Source organism: Saccostrea echinata, unplaced genomic scaffold (genome assembly GCF_033153115.1).
Source record: "Saccostrea echinata isolate AGI-Se365-2 ecotype Australia unplaced genomic scaffold, CSIRO_AGI_Sech_v1 ptg000028l, whole genome shotgun sequence".
Lineage (NCBI taxonomy): Eukaryota > Metazoa > Mollusca > Bivalvia > Ostreida > Ostreidae > Saccostrea > Saccostrea echinata.
Genome location: NW_026889777.1, coordinates 16,500,260 through 16,509,636, shown reverse-complemented (window position 1 = coordinate 16,509,636; position 9,377 = coordinate 16,500,260). Strand labels below are relative to the sequence as shown.

Sequence of the window (9,377 nt, the reverse complement as noted above, 5' to 3'; positions counted from 1 at the left end):
ATCTACGTTTATTTACGTTTTTATGAAAAAATCTAGTAAGCCCTGATTTCAGAAAAATTCCCATCACTAAAAATGATTTTGAAATTCTAAAACGGCGTCCTCAAATATATGTACATATATACAATTATATAAAAAAATTATTACAATTAACTTGAGTAAGTGTCTTTCAAACAAAACATATTTTATTGTTAATACATTTTTTAAGCTTGAAAAATAATCATTTCTGTTTCACCCACAATGGTAACTGTCATGATATATACATGTATCCGGTAATAAATTAATTCTGAACTGTAAACATGACGCTTTGCATTCCCTTGGTCATTAAGACGTATAAAATTGTTGGCAAGATGCATACATCAAAAAAAAACTATATATCAAGGTGTCTTAAGTAAGATGTCATCTGTAGTTATGTTATTAGCAGCTAAGAATAATGACACACATATTAGGCTGAATATGATGCAAAAAATGTATTAATTTCACGGTCCAAAGGTTTCAAAGTTCCAGAATGGAATCTCTGTGGTTGTTGACGAGGGAGGTTTATTCACAAAATTCGAGACGCTCTGTTTGGATCCTGATCCTGGTACATTGACTGCCAATCCGTACTTTGAGGGCATGTTTCTCCCGCCTGCATTTAGTACTACATCTAAAGGTGACTGGTCATGTAGCTTACCACTTCCGGCCATGTCATTAGGTCCCTTACACCAGTTAAATGGACACATTTTACACTCGCCTCTAAGTGAGGATATGGATAATGTCTCTATACAACTTGGTCGAACTTTGCTAAAGTCTGGACAATTAGATGGGTCTATCCAGGAACAGTACGGTAATTCTTCAACAGGTCGTGGAGTTCCTTCTGATTTTACTACAACCGTAACTTCAGAATTTGATAATGGATTTTCAGTGACATCTTTTTTAAACGGACTGACATCTTTTTTAAACGAAACAGATTTTGTTGGCAAAATATGAGACACTTTTTGTCCAACTAGTGTGATTTCTAGCGCATTTGCCCTCGCAGCATTTGTCGTCTTCTGAGGTGACACATGCCATTTTGACGATTTTTGGCTTTGTCTCGGTAACACTTTTGTTAACTGAACATTTTTTGTTGAACTTTTGCCTTTGAAAGTTTTATCAGTTTGTAACGGGAGGGTTCGGTCAACATGCAAGGGGAGTTTACTATTACCCACATTATTCGTAGGTAATTGTAACCAGGTTGACTGAACTATTGGGAGTTTCTGGGGTATGGCAGTTTGTTTTGTGGAAATCACTTGATGTCGGATTGGTCCTCGTGTCACTTGTTTGAAATTCTTGAAAGGTTTGGATTTTGTTACATCCGGTAGTTCAACTCTACTTTCTCTTGTCTTTTCTTTGGGACGTTCAATCCCTCTATTTAGAAGTTTTATCCCAGAAAATGAAACTGGTGATCTCCCATCGTTTGTCCTTGAGACTTTTTTGAAATTGAACTCGGGTAATAAAGCTGTCCTTCCCCCAGCTACAATAAATTGTCAACAAAGAGTATTTTATAAGTTACTAATATTCGTATCAGAATTTAATTAACGGACATAGAAGGATATAACTGAAAGGCCACGGAAATGGATCTGCCATTCAGTCGACGGAATGGTAATTGAAAGACCACTGAAAAGTCACGGGAAAGGATCTTTCCAATGACCTTTCAGTGGGCATTCAGTTACCATTCCGTCGACTGAATGGTGTAATTTCATCCTGTGAATTATTTAGACAATATCGTGAAGTTTCATTGATAAGTTACTAGTATTTTTATGTATAGTAATTCTCTATTCGTTCTTTTGTCGGTTGTTTTTGTCAACAAGTGTGAAAAATGTACCTTGTGGAACAATTGAATGATGTTTGAATTTCTTATTAAGATTAAAAGTATAGAAAAAAATATGCACGTTTCAAAATTGCAGGGACCGGTTGAAAAATGACCGACTCATGTTTGAAAAGCTGTAGGAAAAGTACGGAAAAGCGATATTAATGCTGGATTATCATTTATGAAAATCTGGAAAATCCTACCGCTGTTGTATTGGAATCTTGAAAAACATCGTATTTCTTTGAAAAGTGAACATTAAATTGGTACGTTGAACAGGTGATTTCTTGATAACCCCCCCCCCCCCCAAAAAAAAAAGGAAACGGGAAAAAAAAATCTAGATGAAAAGTTTCATCTTTCTTTTGAAATCTTACCTCTGTTAAAGAAAGTCCAACACGCTATGATGATATATATCCCAGGTCTCATTTTTGAACAACAGTAATAACGGACCGTGCTTCCATTTGTAAAACAAATGTGTTATTGTGTAAATCATACATGTAGGTACGCTATTTGTTTCGTGATGTTTATTAGAATATTTTTACTTTATTACAATGTAAGCACAGCCCCAGGCAAAGAAATGAAAGATGCATTTTTCTGAACTATACGCCACAGAAGTTACTAGAATATAGGTTAATTAATTAGACATATTTGGGCGTTGAAATCTCATTTTAAGGACATTAGGTACTACAAAAGAATATTTTATAGGAAAAAAATCATTGTTAGGTATTATGAAACTAAAACAATGTATTATAGATACTTGTAAAACCCTTTGAGCGGGCTTTGTTATTGTCAAAATGCGAATCACGGAGATTTCCAACACAACTATCTACGTACCACGTGTATATTGAAGTACTATGCAAAAAAAAGTCCCTTAAAGTTTTTTTCTGGATATCGATGTATAACACGTTTTTAGGATTGATTAAATTAGTTTTATGACCACTTAATAGGAAATTCAGTGTATTTGCAGGAAAAAAGTCCCACTTCATCTGAGGCTTTTGGTTTAAATACATGTATATATAATGTAATTTATTTACTAGGTGGAGGCAAATGCAAAATTTACAACATGGTAACCAGTCATAATGTAAATTTGCATTGGCCTCAAGCTAGTAAATTGAAAATTTACAAATTATATAAAAATGAAGATGTCTTCAAAGGGAAAAAATCGATGAAACATATGTGCTTTAACAATAATTAAGCCCTAAGGAATCTTTTTTCAACTTGCTATAAAGATGATTTTAAAAGTTCTTGTTCAGTTCATTTTGTTAGTTTTAATCAATAATTTGCTTTTTTATGAATGCATTTTTTCTACATTTTTTTCGCTGCGTCATAAAATATGGCATATGTCCATGTTCACTTGTTTTATACAACTTTTTACTCGTGGAGTTTTAAAATTATTTATACTTGAAGAGATGTTTTTAAAAGTACGGAAAATAATCGTTACACGTTTGCATGCATTTTTTAAAGGACGACATATAAACTGACAATAAATCGTATCAACGTAAATTATTCAACACTTACCTCCCTTAGATCTGTGACACTGTAACAGTGTCACAGATCTAAGGGAGGTAAGTACTGAACAAGATAGATATGGTATTTATAAGTATCTTACTAAGCAACAATCTTGTACATGTACATGTGTAGATTAGGCTCCGAGGCCTAATGAGCTCACTTTTAATCTTGGCCTCAGCTTTACAATAGGAATATATAGTAGAAAATTGAGACTGAGATCGAAATTGAGCTCATCTACGTTTTATCTACGTTTTATAACCCCGGAGCCTGAGTTATTTGTTCTAAGTGAAACCGAAAGGATATAAATCTGATCTTAAGGAGCTAAAATCTTTGTAATTCACTGACTGATACAATTTTAGGTTAATAAACCCTCTGTTTACTCATTTAAACAATAAAATGCTTTCTTTGTAAGTATGGAAATTAATTTTCAGCTGTTGCAGAACAAAATGCACAACCCGCCTAAACAGGTTATGTAATTTTTTTTCTGCAACAGCTGCAACATTAATTCCCATATTAACAAACAAAGGAAGACAATTCATTGTTTATATTTATATCTGTACAAATAATCATTCAAAGTAGGAATTATTAGATGAAATAGTATACTACTGATATGTACGTCATTGTACATTTCATTGATGGAAGAGCTACTGCTCAAGAAATCTATATGCAGGTGATATGCTTAGTGTTGTTAATGACTGATAAACAACAATGGTTTTCTTAAGAAATAAAGGAGAAAATATTCAGTGGATGTAAATACAAAAAAGTTATTGAAAATGTCGTTGAATTTTCCATGCAAAAGATATCTAAATTTTAATCTAAACATGAAAATGCAAATTGTTTTAGTATATCTTTAGTTCTTTACATGCTTAGGTGCGACATCTAACAGAATTCACTTTTAAACTTGACAATTACATGCACATGTATTTTTTTTGAGGGAGGGATTAGTACCCATGAGGATCCTTCAGATTGTTGGAAGACCTGGTCTCCAAAATCTGCATAGATACTGTCATTCAGAAACTCGAGCACTATTTTGTGTCAACTTTAGAGTACTTGTGTGTACAATCAGAATGGGTTTTTTTTTTAACAAAATGATGTTGCAATTGACCAGTGACAAGGTAAGTAATATTACGAGTTCCATTTTTATTGGAAAACAGCTATAAATGATGTCAAAAAGCTTGGACTTTAAATAATCGTGGGGAATGGTTGTATAAAGTGTAAAAAAAAATCGTCCGTTTTGATGTTATTGATTTTGTTAAAATCATTGGAATTTTAATTAAGGAGGCGCTACTGCAAAGGAATTCCATTGATACACGTTAAACTTTACAGCCGTTCGTTGCTCGAGTACGACTGAAACAATCATTTTTTGTAACAAGTCACCTACATACTGACGTCATTTTCACACTGTGACGTCACAAACATGGAGCAAAACATTGCATAACATCTGCTATTTATATAACATGTGTATGACTATATGTATGCCAAATTTCATTCTGATCTGAATTGTGGTTTTGTAAATAAAGTGATAGTTCGCGAACCTTTTGATCACCCCTTGTATATCTCAGTTGATTCGATATGCAAGAGCATGCTCTATAAACAAACAATTTCTAAAACGAGGTAAGTTATTGAAAAACAAGTTGATGAAAAAAGAATATTAACAGTCTCGTTTAAAGTCATTATTTCGTAAGTTCTATGGTCGATACAATGACCTAGTCAGCAAATACAATCTATTATTAAGTCATACGCTGACTGACGTTTTTCATACAAATTGTTAGGCCATTATTAGCACACTGAATTGTTTGGATTTTCCCGTTATTTAACGATCATGACAAGGAGCACCCTGGGGGTGTGACTGATCGACTGGGGATGCTCACTCCTCCATGGCACCTTATCCCAACTCTTATGTTTTTTGGAGGTCCGTGTTTGCTCTGCTTCCGATTTGTATTGTTTTAATGGACTTTGAGCCTGAATACTATTCGATATCTCCATATTTCATTTCATTTTCACTCTGGTGGTAAAATGGGGATAGAAAAAATATTATTTTTACAGAAACATGGTTCCAAGAACATCTTATACATTTTTCATGTAGCCAAATCATCTTTTAGAAGGCAATTGGTGAGGTCCTGTAGTTGTGCAATACGGTTTTAAAATTCTCATTTTCACCCTGGGACCCAAATGGAAATCGAAAAAGACGTTTTAATTTAAAAAATTTAGTTCAAAGAACTTTTCATACATCTTCCGTACATGATTGGTGTGTTTTTGAGATGTGCAATAATGTTTTGGAATTTTTATTTTCACCTCGGAGGTCAAATTGGGTCGGAAATCGAACGTTTTACCTTTTACTAAAACTCCTCTTACATATTTCACAGTAGCAAATCATCATCAGGGTGTTTTATAGATGTGCAATAAGGTTCTGGAATTTTCATTTTCATCAAATGAGCCAAATTGTGGTCGAAAATTAACGTTTTTCATTTCACAAAAACCTGGTTTCAACGATTATTTTTTATTCAATAGCCATTTCATCTATTGCAGGATGATTTTAGGTGCCCTGCATATATGAAGTAAGGTTTTGGTATTTTCATTTTCGCCCTTGTGACCAAATGGAGGTCTTAAAATGATGTTTTCAAATTCAATTTTTGGCTATATATTTCTTCATCTTTTTTTTTTTTTTTTTTTACAAAAAAGAAATTCCCTCTTTTAAAAAAAGTTTTTACCCCATTTATTTCAGACCATAATTAATTTATTATTTGAAATCCTTACATGAAATACATGGAGATAAAGAATAGTATTTAAGCTCAAAAGTCCATTTAAACAATACAAATCAGGAGCAGAGAAAACACGGGCTCTAAAACATCAGAGGTGGGATCATGTGCCATGGAGGAGTGAGCATCCCCTGCCGACCAGTCCACCCGCCGTGTGCTCCTTGTCATGATCGAAAAAAAAGGAAAAATCCGTAGAAAATTCAGTGTGTAAATTCAATTTAGAATAACTTTGTGCCCTCTTCGCTACTCATCGGTTCCTGAAGCCGAGTGATAGGGCGCTTGCTTCGTCTTCGGGAATTCAGAGTTCGATTAACCTCGTTCGTCGCGCCGCTAAAACCTGGGATGTAAATTTAGGTAGTGACTGTTTCTTCGACAAGTGCTCGGCACTGGATGTGAAAGTCACTGGTCTTTCGAATGTCAGAAAAGGCGTCGGCACGATAGAAACCCGAACTACTTGATGACGCTGAGTGCCGAGTATAGGTTTAAATTTAAAGCCCTTTTTCGGTATATGGTTACGACTCAATATGAATGAAAAATCTCGAAGGGATGTAAAATAGGATTCAATCACAAAATTAATATGTAATAGCTATAACGTTTATTTTTTTCTATGTTATAATATAGTAAATGTCATAAAACGCAACCTGCAAGAATACATGACGTTAACATACCTATCACTGTACTCGTTAGTGCAATAATTTATCTAAATATCTTGATTTATAGCACCTGCTTTAATCGTTTGATAAAACATTGTACCTTCTGTAAATTAAACATCTTTAGTTGATGAAAACGTGACTCGATTTTTTTGGTAAAAATCGATTTTATTTTCTGTATACCGTGAATACTGATGAAACACTATGCCGACATAACATAATAAAAAAAATTGACTGTCAATTGTTTCCCCACTGCCAGAGATAAAATATAAGTCTTTAATAAGTTAAGCAATTAAAATTTAACAAATTGAAAAAATAGTTTGTTAGCTATCGATGGTTTCTTTTGACTGATTGGTATACCGCCTAAAGTTTCCAACTCTAAAGGAGGTTTCGATGATAAAGGGAGAAAAATCTTTACTCGAATACAATTTGCCAATACTTACACATTTATACAGGTATAAGCTTGTATACATTCACTTGTAAATACTACACTGAACAATATGGAAGTGGTTGAGGTCGAAACAAGTGGATGGAAAAGGTTTTTTAAAGGGTCATATGGCTGTCTTAGGAAAACCTGGTTGAGCCATATGAGATTTTAAATTAAAGACTTAGGAGAGATAGGAGCACCTGGTTTTTGCATATTCTCGTATTAATCATCATATCATATTATTGCCCATTTTATACGCAACCTACAATTTTGTTGTAATTCAACTGAATTAAGACAAAATTGTAGGTTGTGTATTAAATGGGCAATAATATAATAACCATAATTACATTTGTCCGATATAAATAAAGTACTAAAAATAATTGCCATCTTGATTATGAATGCATTCTTGATCACAAAAATTTGTCGATATTTCCACTGCGCACCTTAACTGTACTGCGAAATTATATACTAGTTAGATTTAAGGGTTAAGAATAATATAATACGAGAATATACACAACCAGGCGCTACTATCTCTCCTAAACCTTTAATTTTCTTCCGACGAGATTTAAAAAAATAAAACGTCATTTCAATGCGCTCTCCCCCTCGTTCTTTTTTTTCTTGCTTCGTTTCTTGTCTTTGTTTTCATTAAAATATTGGCCGTTCACGGTAGCTCAGTCGGTAGAGCGCTCGCTTTATGATCGGGGGGTCGTGAGTTCGAATCTCGGCCGCGACTGACCTAAGTCGATAAAAATGGGTAGCAACTGCTCCTTCGCCATGCGCTCGGCAATTAGAAGTGAAAGTTGCGGGTCCTTCGGATGAGATCTTAAAATCCGAGGCCCCGTGTCACGGCGTGCGTTAACACGATAAAGATCCCGCACTGCTCAATGACCCTAAGTGCCGAGAAAAGGTCAAAATTTGAAGCCCTTCACCGGTATGTGGTGACGTCTCTATATGAGTGAAAAATTCTCGAATGGGACGTAAAACAACATACAATGAATCAATCAATCTTTGAAATATTTTATATCAATTAAAATATCTTGAGTACTTCAAAAGACATATGGAAAGCTCTTTGTAAACAAAAGAATTAGTCGAAGTTTTAAAAACATTTATTTTAAAAATATAAATTTAAGTGTCATTAATCAGTGCAATGATAAAAGTATTATACACACCAACAATTTTTTATAATAAGACATCCAGAAAGGAGCTTCCTGGTTCTGGATTGAAATAGTAAATTAACAAGTATATTTAAATATTTCATTTACAACGGCAATGCATAGAATATGAAATTGAGATTTTTTTTTAAAATCCTCTACACATGTCAAAATGACTTTGGATATTTTATTTATATTTTGAACTAGATAGAAAGGAATTTAAAATAACATGCAAAGTGATTAAGGGTGTCAGTAGGGAATATTTTTCCGTAGACACTTCAATGTGAAAATAATGGCCAAACAATTTGTATGACAAACTTCAGTCAGCATTTGAGTGTGTGACGCTGAAGGAAAATTCATCTTTTCCCTATTATCGGTAATTGTTTCCCGAGAACGTAATTTTAATTACTATGAGGGAATCTCTAAAGAAAAGACATAATTTGCATGTGTAAATATCAAAATATAAATTTATTTCATTTAAAGTTGGAAATCATCTTTTCCCCCTTTTATTCAAGAAAAACGGAGTACAATATAAACAAATAATGTTACAAAATCAAGGAAGACATTTCTTAAGTGTATTGTTATGAAACAGAAAAAAGAATCGTATTTTGTAACTTCACTAATGATTATTTTAAGCTATTAACATGATCAAGTGTAAAAAATCAAGTAGCCAAGAGGAGGAATACTTTATTTGTATTGAAGAATTTCGTTTATTTATCAGGGACATTATCTCGTGACAAAAAAAAAAAAAAAAAAAAACTAAAAAAAAAAAAAAAAACTCAATCACAACTGTAATGTATCAGCTGGGGTATACAAAGAATAAAGACTCTGACGAAGACAAAGATTTCGACGAAATAAGAATAACACTGTGACTTGAGACATGGCATTGGATTATATAAATATTTTGCTTTGTACAAAATTAAAAGTGGTTATTTGATGAACTGGTGGTTAAATTTAAAGAAACTATAGATTATAGTCACAAATGGAGAAATCTGTGAATTGTACACACAAACATGTACGAGGGTTGTCCGGTAAAATCGTGGACAAGTTGTCAAGTGT

At 33.4% G+C, this 9,377-nt stretch overlaps 1 protein-coding gene across 1 annotated transcript; it reads right to left on the bottom strand.

Annotated features, from left to right (window-relative positions):
* Nucleotides 1-236: 236 nt before the first annotated feature.
* LOC133193827 (uncharacterized) lies at nt 237-2,292 on the bottom strand. The gene is made up of 2 exons (XM_061329756.1): nt 2,197-2,292; nt 237-1,489 (listed from the first exon to the last, which is right to left on the bottom strand). The coding sequence occupies exons 1-2, from the start codon at nt 2,246-2,248 to the stop codon at nt 477-479; spliced, it is 1,065 nt and encodes a 354-aa protein (XP_061185740.1). The 5' UTR covers nt 2,249-2,292; the 3' UTR covers nt 237-476.
* Between the last annotated feature and the right edge of the window lie 7,085 nt (nt 2,293-9,377).

Coding starts and splice junctions, on each gene's coding strand:
- LOC133193827 (XM_061329756.1), bottom strand. CDS start 2,248: ATGAGACCTGGGATATATATCATCATAGCGTGTTGGACTTTCTTTAAC. Junction 1,490..2,196: donor TTGGACTTTCTTTAACAGAG/GTAAGATTTCAA, acceptor AATTTATTGTAG/CTGGGGGAAGGACAGCTTTA.